Source organism: Thunnus thynnus, chromosome 1 (assembly GCF_963924715.1).
Source record: "Thunnus thynnus chromosome 1, fThuThy2.1, whole genome shotgun sequence".
NCBI lineage: Eukaryota > Metazoa > Chordata > Actinopteri > Scombriformes > Scombridae > Thunnus > Thunnus thynnus.
Genome location: NC_089517.1, coordinates 4,546,935 through 4,568,090, shown reverse-complemented (window position 1 = coordinate 4,568,090; position 21,156 = coordinate 4,546,935). Strand labels below are relative to the sequence as shown.

Sequence of the window (21,156 nt, the reverse complement as noted above, 5' to 3'; positions counted from 1 at the left end):
GTGTCACTATTCGCAATTATAACTTGTGCTTTTCCTACAAATGTCTGCTGTGAAAAAGGTGTATTAGATGGTTTCATGGTCTCATTCAGTCCTGTCTGCAGAAGTCGTCCACACATTTCCATCTCTGGTACAAGGAGCTCCAATATATTTAGAATAAACAGCAGAAACATGATATCTGTATTGTCTGTAAAAACTACTGTAGCAATACCACACTATAAAAGTGCTTCACTACAAGTAAAAGTTCTGTATTCATAATGCAAATGTGTCCAAGCAGCTTTTTAACAGCTTTTTTCTAAAAATGTTTATTGAATTTTGAATTTTCCACACTAGTGCTAATTAATTAATAATTCATAATGACTGAATACATTGTTGTGTTGCTTTTTAAGTCATTGAAAGTGAATTCCACATTAGGAAACAGTGGTCATGTCATTTATATAACCTGAACCAGGAAAAGTGAGTCTGTCCTGATTGGCTGAATGGGTGGTGTAGTGCAGGGAGTGAACACATTCCTCTAACTGCAGGACTGAAATCATCCTAGCACTATGGGCAAATTATAAATTTTCTGAATCCTTGCAATCTAGTGAATCTTCAGCTTTTTAAATTATGTGTCTGTGATGTTGGTAGTTGTCACAGTGCCAAAACAAACACCATAATTTAGATGAAAATTGTGGGAAAATGTATGTCTTTGAGACTTTTAATAGCTCAACGGAGCTCTGTTGTGCCAGACAGACTCATGAAAGCCGAGGATGTCCCTCCAAATGATACCAAACATAGTGAGACACAGTGGTGGAAGAAGTATTCAGATCCTTTACTTCAGTAAAAGTACCAGAAGAGCAATGTAAAAATACTCCATTACAAGTAAATGTCCGGCATGAAAAAAGTGTTTTTTTATTGGTGTATTTATTTGTTTGTTCTGTGATAAAAGGACTGTTCAAGGACCTTTAATTGTTTGTTGGAGATAAATAAAGGACTTTGATATCGTATATAGCATGAATTAGTTCATGTTCACATTTTTTATTGGTCATTCAGGAATACAGAGGCGGAACAAACTGCATTCAAATGCTGAAAATGCTTTGACTGCAATATGTTTTTATTGTGTTATTATAAAAATGCTCAAAGATTTTGATCGTTACATAAAAATAAACGTGTAGATAAATAGAATAAGGCCCATTGAGACTGGGAATGCTGGTATTGGGAGTAGAAGTACTCATAATTTCCTGTAGTCCTGCATTCAAGTTTTTACTTAAAAGTGAAGAGTAAAACAGAGGTGTTATCAGCACAATGCACTTAAATTTACTGTTCAAGGTGGAGCTTTTAATTCTAACTATTTTATATAATGCTGCATAGTTTCATGAATAATAATGCATCATATTTAAATTGTTATATTTTGTGAGTAAAATCTGAATCTGCAACATAACCAGTAACATTTATCTGTCAGGTAAATGCAGTGGTACAATGTTTTCCTCTGAAGTAGAAGTATACAGTTGCATATTTAATTTTTAAGTGCTTTATTGGGGCCTTTTGTAAGTTATTTTGGGGGTATAATGAGTTAGAATAGTAACATAATACAATGTTGTTCATATCTAAACATCATAATAAATCTATAGCTGTTTAAGGCCCTTTTAGTTGGTTGGGCCCCAGGCAATTTGTCTTATACACTTGAATCTCAATAAAGACGTGTTGGGCAGTTCCTCTTTTTCACCACTAGATGTCGGAGGTCTGTGTGTGCTGCCATCAAGCTGCCACAGAAGAAGAAGAAGAAGAAATTACGGAAGTACGGCTTCCAAACAGATTCCCGTTGGAAGAGGAAAATACAGTATCGCCTCCCTGTCATTAAAACTAATTAAATCTTGGGCTAACCATTACTCAAAAAGACGATGGGCACTAGAGATGACGAATATGATTATTTGTTCAAAGGTAAAAGCTTTTTTCTCCTCATTATTAGCTGTCAGGCGAAACGGGCCAGCTGATTAACTGTCAGGCTATGCTAACTTAGCCGCCGCTAACCTTTGTGCTCTGCTCGGTTTTCACCGAGCTTTCTGGAAAATGTCAGCAGGTTTAATTAATTTCCACGGCACGGAACAACCCTTCTCTAAACATGTGAGCTAAAGATATGTGTTAGTTCATCACCTCATGTTAGTTATCGTTAAACGACCGGGCCTCCTGACCGTTAGCTCGCACTTAGCGTGTTAGCAGTGGGCGCGGAGCAGCTCAGCGGCGGACACACCTAACCGTTAACCGTTAACACGTCATCTTCACGGGGTACCACCGGCCCAGCGGGCAGGACCGATAAAGGATAGGTTCACAGCGGTCCAAGTTTGTCTTTAAACAGCATTCAGGTGTCTATATGAACAGTGAAAGAGGTTTTCCTCGCTGTAATCAAACCTGCTGTTCATACTGGCTATTAAAAGCTCCTCTTCAAATGTGCTTTCAGTATAAATGATGGGGGCCAAAATCCACATTAAAAGTTGATGTGAAGCTTATATTCAGCTTCAGCAGTCTGAGTTAGTCATATCAAGTGGATATCTGACACATTTACAGTCTTTTTAGCATCAAATTCCCTCTTTGTGTTTCCTCGGACAGTGTTTCCCTGTTGAGCTGCGGTGGAAGTATAGTAACAAAAAGAGGGACTTTGGCAATAAAAAGACTGTAACGTTGAAAGACATCTAGTTGATTTGACTCATTTGGACGCTGAAGCTTCATATTAGCTTCAGATAAACTTTTAAATAAATTTTTTGCACAGAAGGAGGACTGTGGATTTTGTCCTCCATCACTTCCATTGTAAATGCATTATGAAGGGATCTTCTAATGGTCAGTATGAACAGGAGGAATGATGTATTTTAAAAAAATGTTGTAATTTAACCTTTATGTTACAATTTAAAACCTCATTAATATTAAAAATATCTTTTGCAAGAGTGTCCTGGCCAAGACAGGCAGCAACTTAACAACGTAAAAACAAATAATACAGACAGATCAATCACAACCTCTTGATAGTTAATATAAAATAGTGAAATCATGAATAAAATAACAATGAAGAGAAATTAAAAATACAACCTTAAAGGTCCCATATTGTAGAAAGGGAGATTTCCAGTTCTTTTTTGATATAAAGCTGGTGTAGATGCTATATAAATACTGTGAAAGTATCAAAATGCTCAGTCCAGGGAGAAATGCACACAGCCTGTATTCAGAAACTGTGGACTTCTGTAAGGCTGTGATGTCACAACTATACGCTCAGCATTTGTCTTGGAGGGGTCGCTCGCCCCTCCTGAAAGAAATAAAGTATATTAATTTATGTTATTAACCTAATTTATGTGCACTCGTTTCATGTCAGCTCAGTGTGAGAGTCTCTTCTGTGTCTTATGGTCATTTATGTTCGCACTGGTTTCTCTCCTCTGCTCTGCTCTCTGTGTTTCACTGAGGGCGGGGCTCGGCCCCCCCCCCCCACACACACAGGGAGCGGAGCAGAGGAGAGACAGTAGTGGAGGAAACACTGCATAGTTGTTGGATGTCAGGAAGCAAATTTGTCTTTACACAGCCTTCCAAAGGTTGGTTAACATTATCCTCAGCGGTGGCCATCGCAATTTAGCGGTGAGTTTTACCTAGCTAAAGGCTAGGCTACAATCTGTTACCTGTGGATGGCCTGGGCGTGCGTCTGAAAACAGTTAGCCAATCAGAAGAGAGGAGCATTGAGCAGACATCAAACAGCCTGTTTTAAGTGGAGCTCCAGAGAGAAGCTTAAAAGAGGAGATGATGATATCTTTTTAATATCAAGACTTCAAGTAAAACACCGGAAAAGTATAAAATAAGGGACCTTTAATACTAGAATTGGACTGAGAAACAGCAGCAGTCTGAGGCATTAAAAACCTTCCAGCAACCACACTGACGCTGGCAGATGATGCACAGAGTTCCTGCAGATAGAAACCTTCCCAGAGAAACAAGTGACTGTAAATTACAGCAAGAAAATCCGATTTCAATGTTCATTTGGTCAACTGACTCTTGTTTGAAGAAAGACTTGAAAAATTGTGAACTCGCCTTTTAACGATACCAAAGTGTATAATATAAATTTAAGGAAGATACAGTGCCGCATGTAGCTACCTGACTAGGCTAAGTGTCAGATAGTTGTTGATAGCTTGGTTTAGTAAACAATAAGGTTACTGAAATGTCAAAGTAAACAAACTACTGGTGTCTGTCTACATTTTAATATAACTTACATATATATACCTTCTATCTCAGACTGGCAGATTCAGTATCTGCTTTTAAGTCGCTTCTGAAAACTCACTTTTATCGTACGGCTTTATTGTAATCTTTATTCATGGATTTATTTATATTTGTTTGTAATGATATATATGTGGGACTGTGTGTGTATTTGGCATTCTATTCTATCCTTTTGTCTTTTTATATCTGCCATGTCATTTAATTTGATTATTTTGATACGTACTATGTAAATAAACTTTATTATTAATACCTAGGTGTTAGCTATAATGTTAGGATATGTAGAATAACTTGTAATTATCATGTAACACTAGGTAAGATGTAGGGCTGCAACAAATGATTATTTTCATTAACGATTATTTTCTCGATTGATCGATTAGTTGTTCAGTCATACATAAACAATCTGCTGATACTGTAACACACATGTTAAACATTTAGATATCAGCACTGTGATAAACTGCTGAGCTTCTCATCTAACGTGAGCTCAGATTGACTTCAACCCTCCTGCAGGATAAGCTCATATTGATAACGGCTGGAAGTCAATAAATAAATGAGAACTATGAACTGGTTCATAGCAGGACTGCGACTAACGAGTACTTTCATTATTGTTTCCCAATTATTTTCTTGACTAATTGTGACGTCTTCAGTTTGCTTGTTTGTCTGACTAACCGTCCAAAACGTTAAAATCTAACATTTACCGTCACGTATGACAAAGAAAAACTGCAAATCGTTGCATTTGAGAAGCTTGAAACAAAGAACATTTGGCATTTTTGTTGAATAATAACTGAGATGATTTATTATCAAAATCGTTGCAGCTCTGGTTCTAAGCTGATGAGTCAATCTGGGCAATTAAATTCTCTGAACAAGCCTATTTAAGGAGCTGCCAGGCATTACTCAAAGATGGCATTTTATAAGAACTATGAAAATGAAAATCTAGAGAAAAAAAATGTGTAAATTTGAAATAATAAAAAGTATAAATAAGCACCAGGTATAAAAAATAGATGCATGCGGGTACTGATACTGCTCAGAACAGTAAGTAGGTAATATTGTCACTAATTGATTGTGACATCAATAATAGAACATTAATGTCATCCATTAATCTGCTGATTAATTTCACAATTAATCAAATCACATCACACATCATTTCCTAAAGCCCAGAGTGAGTCTTCAGCAAATCAACAAGCTGCTTGTTTATCGACCAACAGTCCAAAAAAGATTTTTCAAAATAAAAGATATTCAAAACAAAATATTTTCAAAATAAAAGATGTTCAATTTACGATCACATAGGACAAAGAAAAGAAGCTGGAACCAGAGAATGTTTGGTATTTTTTCTTGAAAAATGACTTAAAACATTGACATTAATATCAAAAGAATTGTTAAAAAAAGTATTAATCAACTAATTTTTTAATCAGATAGCTAATTGTCGCACCTCTAAGTGCAGCAAATTACACACAATATGTCGTACGTAATGTAAATAATGATCATGTGTAGCGATAAAGTTCTCAATGTCAAATTAAGTGATCAGAAAGTGAGATCAGTACATACATGTGTAATATAATAACATGTATGAACAGTAAGTAAGCTATAATATCTAACGGGTATCATTTTTTTATGAAATTGATTAGATAGTGGACATTTAAGGAATGTTTTTATAAGACGTGATTGTTGAAGGTGATGTTAATCTGGGTTTCTTATCTCTGTCTCCTCAGTGGTCCTCATCGGTGACTCAGGCGTGGGGAAGAGTAACCTGCTGTCCCGTTTCACCCGCAATGAGTTCAACTTGGAGAGTAAGAGCACCATCGGAGTCGAGTTCGCCACACGCAGCATCCAGGTGGACGGCAAGACGGTGAAGGCTCAGATCTGGGATACAGCCGGCCAGGAGCGTTACCGCGCCATCACATCAGCGTGAGTGTAGTACAGCCGCAATACACTAATTCACTAATACGTGTCATAAATCACAGTAGAGCTGAAATGTTTAGTCAATTCATTGACCACTGGCTCTGATGAGAGTTGTGTGATGATGATGATGATGAAACGAAACGTTTCCTGCAGGTACTACCGCGGGGCGGTGGGGGCTCTCCTGGTTTACGACATCGCCAAGCATCTAACTTACGAGAACGTGGAGCGCTGGCTGAAGGAGCTGAGAGATCACGCCGACAGCAACATCGTCATCATGCTGGTGGGCAACAAGAGCGACCTGCGTCACCTCCGAGCCGTTCCCACCGACGAGGCCCGGGCTTTCGCTGGTAAGATTCAGTTCTGCTTTTATTTTTTTATCCTTTTAATTAATGAGAAAACTTCCCAGCGTCCTGGCCGAGACAGGCAGCGACAATCAGTTACAGAAAAACAACGTAAAACAGATTAACATAAAATCAGAATTAAAAAGAAATGCGATGACAAAACCCATGAATGTCATAGTTTTTAAAAATATTTCATCTTAAAAACAACTTAAATAACTTGTCAAAACAACTTTAGAGTGTCTAAAACTACAAAACTGACACTTCTCAAAACAAATGTAAAGGTACAGGAAGAAAAGCGAAGGCTGAAAATCAAAAGAACAAAGTATAAGAATATAGTAATAAGATATCAAAGATAAGAAACATACAAATGATTAGTAGGCCAGTTGATAAAAATGAGTTTAAAGAAGCGATTTAAAGGAAAAAGGTGAATCATCAGGTGTTTCTAGTGTCTTGACGTCTTCAGTAAAGTAAAGAAATTAAATTAATTTGAATGATTTGTAATAATGCATAGAAGTGATTGTTGTAGTGAGATGTTTTTGTGTAACACACTGTGGTTGAGATGTTTGTGTGCAGCGGGTCAGACCGGCCTGTTATCTGAGGAATGCCACATATTTGATATACGCGCTCTGTTGCTCAACTTTACCCCGCAGAGAAGAACGGTTTATCTTTCCTGGAGACATCGGCTCTGGATTCCACCAACGTTGAGACGGCCTTCCAGACCATTCTGACAGGTGTGTACTCTCTCTCTCTCTCTGTGTGTGTGTGTGTGTGTGTGTGTGTGTGTGTGTGTGTGTAAAGATTCCTGTTAGTAGTGTTGGGCTGATGGACAGTCATCAACCACTGAGGCTTTAGCATCGTAACATCGTCTATCCATCTTATGCGTCGATTAAATAACTCTTATTGGCTTTTTACTCACAAAGCTTTTATTGCACCTACAGTAAGGCAGTTAGTTGTTAGTTAGTTATTAGTTGCCGTCAGAGTTGTTGCCGAAAACAAGCACAGAGACCCGCAGACATGAGAGTAGCTGCAAGCTAACAGCTAGCGCTACGCTCATTTACAGCAGAGAGCAGGACGGAGAACAGACTTCTCACTCTGCTGCTTTTTGCAGCGACTCTGCTGCTGCTGCAGACAGTCAGTTTATAATCGTAGCATCTCTCATCAGAATAAGTATCGACTGTTACTGTAAGTGCAATAAAAGCTTTGTGAGTAATTTATCCCCCTTCCGATGTTTCACCGTGGACATCGTCACATCCCAACCCGAGTTCTCACAGCAAGACGTGTGCTCATTTATAAGAGTAACTGCTGCCTCGGCTCTAAACACATTAACAAGTTTATTGAGGAAACGATACACAGGTGTCGTTGTCACAGGTGTCTTTGTTATCAGAGAGCTTTTGGTTTTTATGAGGGTGATTACAGTGAGAGGAAAGTCAGGTGAGTGAACTTGAGTTGCTGGGAGAGATACAAACAGAAACACAGCAGCACTGGATTAACCTCATTACATAATGTAATGTATGAACAGCTTATCTTTGTAGGAGTGGCAAAAAAAAACAACCTTTTGTTATCAGGAGTGAAGAGATGAACAACTGCAAAGATAATGCTGTTGTATGTTTTTGTGTGCTAATGGTCCTGCTAGTGTCTCTACATTATCTCTGTCCACAGAGTCAGATAGTGAAGTTCAGTGAACTCGACGCCCTCGTTTAGTTCAACTGATTACTGAGTCAGTTTAGAACAAGAAACAGGTTTATTACCAAGAACTGTCTTTGTGTTGCGGTGCATAACAATCAAAAAAGCAATGAAAATAGTAAAAACTTATTCTAAGTGAAAATAGATGTTACAGTTTTAAGAATCTTGACCAGGAAGTGACATTTACTACTCAAAAACATGTTTTTCTTCTTGTTCTTTGTACGTAAATCTTTAATAAAAAAGGCCACAAATTTATAGCTTCATCTTTTTTAAAAAGGCTCAGTAATTTCCTAGAACAGCTGGACACTCTTAGTTTTTAGTGAATGTTATTCAACCTGGTTCATTTGTGGAGGACTATTTTCAGCTGTGGATTAATTGGTGCCGGTGAGTCATGCTGCTCTGCTCTGCATGTTTAGAGAGTGTTTGTGGAGAACAGCGGCTTTGACAGAAGGCAGCTATATTAAACTCCAGGAAAAAAAACTAATCACTTATCTTCTGCCTCTTCTCGAAACCGTCTGTGCTTCACGTTCAGGCTTTCCTCAGTCTACGCACAATAACTGATGGTGTGAGTGAACTGGAACTCGATGTATTTATAAGTATGTTGAATGTCCAGATGTGTTTTTTTTTTGTACCTTTCTGTTAGATTATTTGGAATTAACTAAATTAAAGAAAAGGGAAACAAGTGAAATAGCCTAATAATCCAATTTTGATGCTCTAATAAAGTCCGTTTGTTCAATAAAGTTAATTTGTGTTCACATTTAACAGTAAACTCATCATCTGGATCTGAGCTCAGCTGTTAGTCTGACGTTCCTGCTTTAATGGTTTTTGATATTTTGCATAATTAGAAAACGTTCACTGTGACTCTTTTGTCACATCACAATCTGCTTCCTGTCAGTCACCGGGCAGCCGCGGAGAGAAACAGAAATCATCTCCGCACACGTCCTCGTCGTTTGTGAACCCGGACGGCACTTCGTTTCAAGCTAAATAGAGAGCTGAAGTCATGACGTCACTTCCTGTCTGGCCTCTAGCTCTCATCCAGCGTCTCTTTCATCTGTCTTGCTGAAATAAATGAAGCGTGTTTCCATATTCTCCTCAGAGCGCTCGGCTCCACTCCAGCAGCTGCTGTTAAAGGTTCAGTATGTAGAATTTAGTGGCTTTATAAGTATGTTATAATTAGTTTATAATCACCTGAAAATAAGAATCGTTGTATTTTCATTACCTTAGAATGAGCCCTTTATATCTACATAGGGAGTGGGTCCCCGTTCATGTTGCACCGCCATGTTTCTACAGTAGCCCAGAATGGACAAACCAAACACTTTGTTGCGAGTTTCGCGGCCACCGTGGGTGAAGGGAGGGCTGTTCAGTTGTTTGCAATCTGCACCCTCACCACTAGATGCCACTAAATCCTACACACTGCACCTTTAAAAGCTCAAACTTTTTACGATTTTAACAAATTTAAACAACAATTATTTGCTGGTACTTACATCATCAGACTTTATTTGTGGAGCTTCTGAACGTCCAGGGCCGCTAAAAACATAAATACTGAATAAACAACGATATTTGGATGTTTTTGAAAAATTTGCCGTCCTCATCTAAACATATAATGTAGACAAAGACTCTCTTCTAAAGCTGCATTCTGACTTATTAGTACAGATACAAATGTCAGCGGGATTTAAATAAGATTTTCTTACTTCTGGAACAGAACGCAGAGGTTCACGTTTGAAGCTTTTATTGCAATCAACTAATCGTGGTAGAAAGAATATAAACGACATGACGTTTCTTCTGGTCTCCTCCGTCTCTCCCCTCAGAGATCTACCGTATCGTCTCCCAGAAGCAGATGTCGGAGCGCCAGGAGAGCGACATGTCACCCAGCAACAACGTGGTCAACATCCAGGTGCAGCCCACCGAGAACAAACCAAAGATGCAGTGCTGTCAGAACATCTAGCCCAGTCCTGGATCTGCTGCTATCCCTCCTCTTCCTCCTCCTCCTGTCTCCCCCTCCTCTCTCTCTCCACAGTCCTGCCTCCCTCCCTCCCTCCCTCCTCCTCCTCCTCCTCTACCCAGCTCCCAGCTGCCTGACTCACCACTCACCCTCCTTCTTCCTCCCCCCCCTCAGAAAATAGACTGCCTCGGTGTACTGTGTGGAGTGGGAGGGACGAGCCACAGCTTCAAGGCTGTGACCCGAACTCTGCACCTACCTGTACCTGCCCCCCCCCCACCCAGCCCCCTCCTCCTCCTGCTCCTCCTCCTCCTCCTCCCCTCCCTACCCCAGGTAAATAAACCCCGTTATAAGAAGTCACCGCGTGGGGTGGCCCCCCAAGCAGAGCCCCTCTGTCTTTAGGCTACTGCAGGACAGCAGGCAGCAGGCATTTCATATCACTTTAGATTTCATTACTGTAGATGCGCTGACATGTCACAAAAATGTCTTAATATATGAATGTGATTTGTTTTCTTCTTCTTCTCTTTTTTTTTTCTTCATACTTTGTGCTCCTGTTGATTTCTCACTTTTTTATGATCTTTCTCTGTATTGTATCATATATCTACTATTAGGTATATATGAATTTAAAGCACATCAAAGTTGCTCTGAAGTGTATTCCTCTATACAAGCTGTCTGTCATTTTTAGGCTTCCCCCCCCTCCCTCCTCCTCCTCCTCCTCTTCCTCCTCCTCCTCCTCTTCCTCTCCTCCTCTTTAGTGCAATGTACTGTTTGGAAACCATGTGGATGTATCGGGCACAGTGTAGACGCGTGTGCTCCGTCGCGGTAGTGTCATGCCATTCTGATCTGATTGCTGTGAATATGACGCTAGTGAAACGTAGAACCTTTCGCATTTGCAGAGCTTCAGTTTGTGCCGTTGGGGGGTGGGGGGGGGGAGGGGGGGGAGGAGAGAAAAAAGGGCCAGGTGTGAGCTAGCATTAGCATGTAGCGCGCAGCCTCGTGAAGTTGTTGTCGCCGTGTTTACAGCAGGCGGCGGGTTCGGGGGGGGGGGCAGCTTTTCTGCATGTTTTTTTTTTTTTTTTAAAAGATGGAACTCTGCTGCGCTGCATGTTTTTATCAGGCGAGAGAGACTCGATCTGGACTCTATACGGAACACTATCATTGCCTCCGAGGGGTGTGTGTGTTATATATATATAATTTTTTTTTTTATAAAGGCTGTCATCATGAAAGCTGAACACGACTCCCGCACGTTCGGATTTTCACATCGCGCTACTTTAAAGTCTCGGCGCGGCGTCACGCAGAGACGCTGCTCATGCCGAGAAGGATGTTCAGATTGAAGTTCAGCGTTAATCCATCGGGCTTTTCCCCCCGCTCCAACATTAGGAACACAGTATGCATTCATTATTATAAACATATTTGACTACAACTATGCAGAAACTAGTACATGGCTGTTTGGATTTTTTTTTTTCCTCTTAGTGCACTTCTTATAGCAAATGAAGGAATTTTAAAAAAAACAGCAAAGGTAACTGAGGTAGTATTCTCATGTGACATTTCTATGATACTCAATAATATTATAATCAAAAAAAATTATGCTTTGCATGTAACCACAGAACCGTAGTTAAGACGCACTGAGAAAGTAAGAAAAAGTCTTTCACTCACTAAGTTAGATTTCATGAGCGTGAAATTGTCAAAAATCTTGCACTGAACCCTTAATAGTTGCTCTAGTAAACATGCTTTCTTGTCTGGGATTAGATTTTTTTTTACTGCACATGGAGAATCTGGACCTCTTCTGTCATATTTGACTGTTTCAAAAAACCAAAATATATAACGTTCAACACTGCAGAACATACGCCGAGTCTCCAAAGTCTTTCCTTTAAATCCTCAGTATTCCAACTGGCAGGAATAAAAGGTTTGACGGCGTGTGTTTTGTTCAGCTTTATTAAAAAAGCCAAACACATTCCTGCTAACGTCTGGTCACAGTGCCTCCTTCACCGCCTCCCATTCACCCGCTAACAACTTAACCACCATAATCCGCCTCCTCCTCCTTAACCAAACACCCAAGCTTCGTCGTCTGCCCCCCCTCCCCCTCCCGTCGGGGGAGAAGAGCAGACGTCTGTGTCGTCCCTGTCACATAAAGCCTACGTACACCGAGCTGCCTCTGACTTCAACACAATGCATGGCTTTTCTGTACGACCGCAACGTCAACGTCGTATCCCGCCTTACGTAGCTTACATTGTCTCATTACTGTCCATGAAATCTGCCGAGGGTCAGGCTTGGCTAGCTAGGAACGACGACATGCTTTATTAACAAGCTAATTCTGTGTCCAGTGCAGCGTGTAAACCGGCAGACGCCTCGCTAACAACCTCCCAGCTAATTAAAAAAAAACTCCAGAGTGTGTAGTCTGTTGAATTTCCAGGTTATAGTTGTGTAAGTGTGTGACGGTGTTAGCGGACATATACAATGCCTGAAGTTGGTGTGTGTGCGTGCGTGTGTGTGTGTTTGTATGTATGTGTGTGTGTGTGTGTGTGTGTTTAGAGGCAGAGGGTAGATTGGTAGCTCTGGAGTGTGTGTATGAGCCTGGCTGGCAGTGCCAATGGCGTTTCTTCGAACAGACGGCGCCGCCAGCCGAGCTTCTCCAGACTCACTAGCTGGCAATCCGGACAAGTCGAAGTGATTCCTTTTTATTCTGAAACTATGATTTCTGATCCTGTTTCATGTACCTCCATTGTTCTGTTTGTTTTTTTTTTTTTTTAAGAAGTGTGTTTTGATTTCTTTTTTTTTTTTTTTTTTTACATATTTTTATTACAATTCTATAACTGACTGTAATTCCAGTGTAAACGTGTAAGAGTGAAATGATGTCATTTCAATGAATTTGGAGGGTTAAATGTGAGAGGGGGGTCAAAATGAATGGTTTTATGTTTTGTACAGATTGATAAATTGTACAATTGTGTCTATATCTTAAGTTATCAGTTCATCTTAATAAAGCGCACCAGTCATAAACCTTTATATGAGCTTGTATCTTACTTGTAATGTTGGTGATGTCATGCAGCTGACACATGGTTTATATAAACAGTATTTACATATATATATATATATATATATATATATATATATATATATATATATATATATATATATATATATATATATATATATATATATACACACACACTACCGGTCAAATGTTTTAGAATACCTCAATTTTTATTGAAATTTACAGTTTAATGTCTCAATGTACAAATAATTGGAGATAATAAAAGAAATTACGGAATCTTTTTGTTTAATATTCACAGTCGACACCTTTTGCAATGTTTCTTTCACCCTTTTGTCCAGTTCATCCCAAACCAGCTCGACGTCTGTACTGGTTCCATGATCTGAAGCAGATCGTCTTTTCTTTTCTTCTAAGATAGTTCTGATGTAGATGTAGACCAGAGGGGGGGACTGTGTGGGTCACCAGTCTGCTCTGTGCAAGACACCAACTCTGGATCTAAGCAAAAGATCCGCAGACCGTCACGCTTCCTCCTCCGTGATTTACAGACAGACGGTTTGGAAGTTAAAGTTTGGACACTTGTAGGAATTGTTTGTCCGTTGCTGCAGAAAAGCTGTGAGATGTTTACCCATTACTTCATCCCTAAAAGATGTATAACGCTGGAATTTACAGTGTATTTCAGGTTTTGGTAACCTAAACTTTTTTTTGTTTTTTTACCTCTTGCAGTTCACTGCTTACCTTCACATCCTGTAACGTTAATCACTGGACTTGAACTGCTTAAATTTCAATAAAAATGTGAAAAAAGGGGGGATTGTTCTAAAACCTTTGACCAGCAGAGTGTTTACTGTATGTTCATTTCACCAGAAGATCACAGCTCTCGATACCAGAAGCTGCTTCTCTGCATAAAATATGTAAATTATTATTAACAGTAGTGGAAGTTTTTTAGTTAACATTAACTCAATTACAATTTTGAGGTACTTGTACTTCAATTGAGTATTTCCATTTGATGCTACTTTATATTTCTACTCCACTACATTTATCTGACAGTTTTACTTCTCAGATGAAGATTTTACATGAAATAACATAATAATCTTATAAATTACACTGTATTATTTAAGATTAAACCAGTTGTTACCAAACTTTTGTAGCTTTACAAAAAAACCTGTGTATTTGTGTCTCATTATCTGAGTTGACATTTCTCGTCTTCTCAAATGGTTTTAAATAAATAACTGTTGGAGGCCCAAAGAGTTAAAAAAACAACTAATATTTCACAGAAAAAGCAAAGATTAGAGAAAAATTCTGAAAAATTAATCCAAATTTATGTAACTTCTTTCCTCTTATTAATCATCTCACAACCTCCCAGATTTATTTGATTCTTATAAAGTTCTGTAGCAGCAACAATAATAAAATGCTGCTTATGCATTGATTCTTCAGTATTTATTATGTACTTTATTAAAAGTATGTATTGCAAAATGAGTACTTTTATAACTTTATGTATATTTAGCCAATAATAAATTGTAATTTGTAAAATTATACAATTATAAATTGTACTTGTAATGCAGTATTTTTACATTGTGGTATTTCTACTTGTGCGTATTTGTGTAACCAGACATGACACCACTCCCCTGAGCTATGACGACTTTATTAAGCTTAAGAGCTTGAAACAAACAAAAAAACAAAAAACACAAGTAGCACTGGATACATCTACTACAGCTGAAACTATTTTCTGGATCAAAGATGAGAAAATGACATACGAGCAAGATATAAAGTCGGAGCAAAAAAAAAAGGAACAAAAGCAGGAAAACAAATACGTTGAGAAAACAAAGCTGATAACATCTGATTGTCAACATGTCCTGTTATTGCTATTTGCCAAAGTTTTAGAATATTTAAAAAAAAACTGGAAAATTAAGCAAAATTTCATCCATTTACGGCTCAATTTCATCTGGATTATAAGAGATAGTTGCCACAAGGAGATGAGAAATATTTCTTTGTTTTTAGGAGCTTTTATGTGAAGTAAATAAAATTTTTTAACTTTCATTGGCCTTTTTTTTCCTCACTATACCAAATACATCACTGCATATCCCTAAAACACATGTTCCAGATGTTTTTGGTTCCCATGTTGAGTCAGTCAGATGACAGTAATTTGCACCAAAGGACATAATAAGGGTTTTTTCCTGGCTAACTATTAATATCTTGAATAATCTTTGGCATGCATGTGTATTAAGCTCGACACAACAAAAGAAAAAATCACAATAATAACCACTACAATGTACAGCGAGTGTACATCCGATACACCACTTAGTCTACAGTACATACAAAAAGAGAGAAAATATGGATCCCGTCAGGATCTTTAAATATGTAAACAGGAAATAAGAAACAATGTGTAAAAATACCAGAACTATACAGGTAGTGTAAACCTGACCAGCATTCCTCAGTTTTTTTTTTTTTTTTTTTTTTTTTTGGGAAGGAACATCTTTTTCTCCAGAGTTTGTACAAGTTTGTTTGCACTGCGAGCAACAATGTTCATATGATGCTTGTTCAGGTGTGAAGTCGGCGTCTCACTTGTCTTTGGCACATTTACAGTTCAACTCCGCTAATTTTACACGAGTAACTCAGTCAGTTTTTCTTTTCCCATCGTCCTCCGGTTTCCGTCTTCTGACTCAGGATGTATCAAAAATGACAAAGACACCAGCATACCAGAAAAAAAAGGTATACTCGTGCGCGTATGTACGTGTATATTCCCTCTGTTGACGTTTCTGTTGATGAGGGGGAAATTTACAATACGACACAAATATGTAGTATTGACTGGCACGAAACAGCTCGAACAGTTTGGATATAATACAGTGATAAGATATCAAACAGCAGTGCAACGGTGTGAGCACTGCGAGAGGGAGATTCACACACACACGCAGAAATAAATATTAGTCTCAACAAATCATATCTTTGTCCTCCTCCTGCGCTCATCAATCAAAAACACATCCCTCCAACGTTGTGTCCCAGTTCACAGTTTCCTGTTTCTGGATGAACTGGGTGTGCACTGGGTTCCCCCCCCAAAGGCGTCCAGTCTGTTGGGGTGTCGGGGGTCTAGAGCAGCGAGCTGGTGGGGCTGCCGGGCAGCGGGGGGCTGTGGCTGTGGAAGGTGAGGCTGTGGCTGTGAGACGGGCTCGGGCGTACGGGCAGCAGGTCGTAGTGGCTGGGGATGTGGCTGTTCCTGGGAAGGTCGTACGGGTTCTGAGGGTAACTGGGAACCACCACGCCGCCGGCTCCCTGGACGATACTGATGGTTGGTTCTGGGAGAGAGAGAGAGAAGAGAGGAAATGACTGAGAGTCTGCAGCCATGCTGGTGTTAGAAGAAGTGAACAGATTTTGACCAGATTAGAGCTGCAACAATTAGTCGAATGACTGATTTTGATGATCGATTAATCGTTTTGAGTCAGTTTATAAGAGAACAAGTTCAACTTCTCTGATTCCAGCTTCTCAAATGTGATTTTTTAAAAATGTATTTAGTCTTCTATGATAGTAAAGTGGAAGTAAAGAACATCAAACAGTTTTGCTGAAACCAAAGTCAAAGTTCAAAGCACAGAAAAAAATTCACACATCCAAATCAGTTAAATTGTTCCTTTTATTCCGTTTTCTCCGTCAAACTTGAGCGCAGCAGAAAAAATGCACAGATGTCTCTTCTTCTTCTTCTTCAGTGTGAAATCTATTTATTCTATGACAGTAAACTGAATATTTGTGGATTTATGGACTGTTAGTTGGGACAAAATGACGTTTAAGGTGTCAAGTTCAGCTTTGACAAACAGTGGTCAATATTTTTCACCATTTTCTGACATTTTATGGACCAAACGACTAATCGACTAATTGAGAAAATAATCGACGTAACTGTTATTTGCAGCTGTAGATGGGATGATGGCACTAGAGGAAGAGTCAGGAGAACCAACCCATCCAACAGCTGTAGAGATATTTCAATAAAAAACTAAAAAGTCAGCCTCACGGTGGCGCCAGAGGAACAGTCAGAGGATCACTTAAGTCAGGAGGGTTCATCCTCTGGAGGCCGTGAATGTTTGTACAAAATTTCATGGTGATCCATCAAATAGTTGCGAGGATATTTCAATCTATTTGTTTATCCCCTTTTTACTCTAATAAAACAGAATGAAAATGAAAATTATAAAGTGAACAAACGTACCCATGTCATAGACGTTCTTGGCGGGCGCCGTGGTGGTGGTGGTCGTGGTGATGATGGCGGCGGAGCAGCAGTGCGTCATGTGTTCATGGTGAGCCGGCGATTTCATCTCCACATAGCTGCTCTCCAAGTGTTTGCAGGCCAGAGCGGGCGGGTCGTTGATGGTGGCGTACGGGTTTTCACTGTTGAGGGAGCAGGTGCTGGACAGGGAGCCCTTCATGTAGTCTGACGGAACAAAACCGACACGAACAGAGCAGAAGAATTTATTAACCTGAGTGGTTGAAGAGGTTCTTAACTGTCACTGAACATCTGCTGGTGATGCTATATGAAAATAATGCTCTGCTACTATTGGATAGAACCTCATATTTCCACTTTCACCTTTTATATCAATTAAAAAATGATATTCTGCTCTATAAAACAATACTATAAACCTTTTGAAATGCTTTTAAAACCTCAGAAAGAAACTGAGAGCAGCACAGCGGCTGAACAAAACCGTCCTGCTATTCAGCTTCAATAAAACAATCATGTCTGAAACATTTGCTGCAAAGTAGGAATAAAGAACAGGCTGCTTGGTTATTGCAAGAGTTACCATGGTGACCAATTTCATCCCTGATAAAAAGGACTGGACAAACGGACGTCATGTCAGGGATTACATTTCAACATGTATGTTAGAGGAAACATTACATCACAGGACAAATAGAAGATGAAAACATTGCAGTAGCAGTTTAAACACACAGCGTTCAGTTTTAGTGGAGGAGAGATTCTCCGGGTGAGTTTTGGGAGTGAAAGCAGGAGGAGAGGATCCCGGCAGAGAGAGGGGGAAACACACAGAGGAGAGGAGTCAGATTCATCCTGCAAAGACACAAACACACCTGTAACACAGAATCACGGAAATGTGTTAAAAATGATATGTTATCACTACAGGGAAGCAGAGCGTTCAGGTTCATACTTGATGGAGTTTTTCATGCTGCACCTGAAGACCACTGAGCTGCTGTTCTTCTCATCTCACCCACTTCTCCTCCCGCTGCCTCGTCCGCATGTTGTTTTGTTTTATTTTGGCAGGAATTTTCTCATAAAACAAAGTATCGGACAAACAGAGAGTTTGATCCAATGATGAAAAGTCAATGAACATGAATGTCAAAGGCCATATTTTACTAAAAAACTAAAATGACGCTACAGCAGCGGCTCCATATTTACCATAAACTACTGATGAACTGACGTATTTTATGGACATTTCATATTATATTCAACTCATAACAATAACAGTACAGAACAATTAATAACTGTACAATGAACCCAAACATAAATTCCTGCAGGGAGTTTGGATCAAATTTTTATTGGATTATTTCCAGTGAATCAGAGACTAATTTTCCTTTTTTTATACAATTCTATGTTTGCTTTTTTATTACTTTACTCTTATACTACCTACAGTACTGTGCAAAAGTTTTAGGCACTAAAAGTAAAGTGAGAATGCTACAAAAAATTGCTATAAATTGTTTTAATTTATCAATTAACTCCTTATAAAAGTTGAGTAAACAGCAGAAACCTAAATGAAATCAACATTTACTGTGAGCAGCTTCGCCTTTAAAACAGCAGCAGTTTTTCATGGTAACTTGCAGGTTGTTGGTTGTTTTTTATTTTTCTTCTATGGATTTATTATTTAGGCCGTCTCAGGTGCTTCTTCATGTTAATCCCAGATTGACTCCATGATGTTGAGATCAGGGCTCTGTGGGGGCCGAACCGTCCCATCTGTTGCAGGACTCATCATTCTTCTTCTTCTTTATGACTCTAGCTGTTTGCTCGGGGTCGTTGTCATGTCATGAATAAATTTGGGACCAATCAGACGCCTCCCTGATGGTATTGCATAATGGATAAGAATCTAAACATCTTGCACAGTACTGTATATCATATTTAATAGGCTTCTTTTTGACACATTCAGTCATTTTTCACTATATTCTCATCATCACTGCTGCCAGTTTACTGAGGGCTTTTTTTTTTTTTTTTTTAGATTTTATGATTTTTATCATCATATTTTGGCGCAGCAGCAGCTTCTGCTACTGTGAGTAGTTGTTGTAAACAGCAGCCTCAGGCTGTTTTCTGCAGCTTTCTGTCCAGCGTCATGTTGTGTTGCAGCTGACAGTGTGACATCACCTGCTGTAGGCTGTAATATTCCCTCCTCTAACGTCTCTGTGACGGTCACATGACGCCTCTCATGTTAGTCGTGGAGCGCTTTGCTTCAGAAAGAGGTTTTTTTAGCATCTAACTTCATGTCAAAGCGTTTCCTCTTTATTTCTGCTCTGATGGATTCATATTTTCTAATTGTTTTTGTCTTTCTGACAGTTGGAATTGGACTTTTTAGGAATATTTTTGTGAATGAAACTCATCCACAAACACAGCTGAACAGGTCAAGTGACAAAGGTTGAACTCCTCATGAACAGGTGACGTTCATCAGGCTGAAACGAGCGAGAGTTTGTTGAATCTGACTTGGAACAAACCTCACAGAATAAAGTCAGAGAGAGATTTAGAAGAAGCACATGAAACTGTTCTTGCATGAGAGCCAGTGTGTCTGGCAGCCATGAATATATGTACAAAAGCGATGAGGTGACGTGACGTGAGATAAAACCTCCAAATTCTTTCTCTTTGGTGAATGTAATGCACATCCATGGATATTTATGAACACAGAGAGAAGAAAAGAATGACTGATCACAGCCGTAAATCTCTTCTTCATATCTTCAGTGGTTATAACTGCATGAGGCTGCAGTATCTGCACAGTGTGGACGGTCAGGGCTGCCGTTACATGCGACATGCAGCGATCAGCATCCAGCAGGACTTTAAAACACAGAAAAAACTGAGGGTTCAAGGTTCAAAATGCAAGAGAGGCAGTCATTGGTTGAGGGGGGAGGGCTGTTCGAGCAAGAGGATTGGTCCGGGGGAGTCGGGCGTGTGATGAGGTCACATGGGGCTCAGTCCACCTCACACTGTACCTCTGTAGCGCGGCTCCATGTGGTAACTGTAACGCCGGTCGATGCAGTAAACACCTGAAACCAGAGAGACGTTTATATACCAGTTATTAATATGAAGATTAAAAGGAGAATTCAAGGGTATTCATGAACTACTGTTATGATTATTACCAGTTTGCATATGCATGAACCAGTGAAATGAAGTCATGTGTCCTTGTGTTCAGTTGTTACACGTCAAATATAAATAAAAACATTTTTTGTGTATTTCTATATTAAAATCCCTCTTTTCTCTTCCTTTTTTAAAAAAAAAAAGTCACTTTAAGTCAACATAGAGGGGTAATACAGGGGTAAACGACAAATAAGAATATCAAATAAGTATATCAAAAGAGAAAGAGTAAATAAATGTGAATAAATAAATAAATAAATAAAGTTAATGTTCAAAGAAGGAAATAAATAAACAGTTTTAGTTGCTTTTGAATTGGAGGAGGTCCAAAAACATCAATGAATATTTAAATACAGTAACCAAAGGCTTTGTTTATGTGAATTTGCATTTATGTATGTGATATTTGGCAGGAATAAAAAATGTGATTTATTATTTAAAGAATCCTTTATAATTATTGTTAACAACAGAACAAAAGGCGAAAATAAAAACAGTGTAGATGTTGATAAAATATGTGTGTGAAGTTACCGAAGCAGAATAAGTGAAAGTGTCTTTTTTTACTTCCTGTAAGATGTTTTCATGTTAGCGTTTACAAAAATGTACACGCCACCCATCATATAAAACCACACGTGACCGTTTGTGGGTCGTAGTGATATCACGGAGTGTGTGATGTCAGAGGGCAAATTTCTACCTCATCATCCTCCTGATCTAACAACAGGTGAGGAAGATGTTTGTGGAGGCCAACAGTCCTCTACAGCTCAGTATTGTTCTGTATTTGTCACAAACACCTTTT

The 21,156-nt window shown here is 39.1% G+C and overlaps 2 protein-coding genes across 3 annotated transcripts in view; one reads left to right on the top strand and one right to left on the bottom strand.

The window, feature by feature from the left end:
- The first annotated feature begins 1,753 nt into the window (after window positions 1-1,753).
- Window positions 1,754-13,077, top strand: rab11a (RAB11a, member RAS oncogene family). The gene is made up of 5 exons (XM_067601318.1): window positions 1,754-1,917; window positions 5,922-6,117; window positions 6,265-6,458; window positions 7,103-7,183; window positions 9,944-13,077. Exons 1-5 carry the CDS (start codon window positions 1,878-1,880, stop codon window positions 10,078-10,080), a joined length of 648 nt encoding a protein of 215 aa, XP_067457419.1. The 5' UTR covers window positions 1,754-1,877; the 3' UTR covers window positions 10,081-13,077.
- A 1,609-nt stretch (window positions 13,078-14,686) lies between these two features.
- Window positions 14,687-21,156, bottom strand: part of LOC137190552 (multiple epidermal growth factor-like domains protein 11) — a 174,238-nt gene continuing 167,768 nt past the window's right edge. The window contains exons 24-26 of one of the 2 annotated variants that reach the window (XM_067600130.1): window positions 20,228-20,281; window positions 17,247-17,468; window positions 14,687-16,350 (exon numbers count right to left, since the gene is read on the bottom strand). In XM_067600130.1, coding sequence (XP_067456231.1) covers window positions 16,145-16,350; window positions 17,247-17,468; window positions 20,228-20,281 — 482 coding nt within the window. In that variant the 3' untranslated portion in view covers window positions 14,687-16,144. The remainder of the gene's footprint in view (window positions 16,351-17,246; window positions 17,469-20,227; window positions 20,282-21,156) is intronic. The other variant, XM_067600182.1, reaches the window with a different exon arrangement.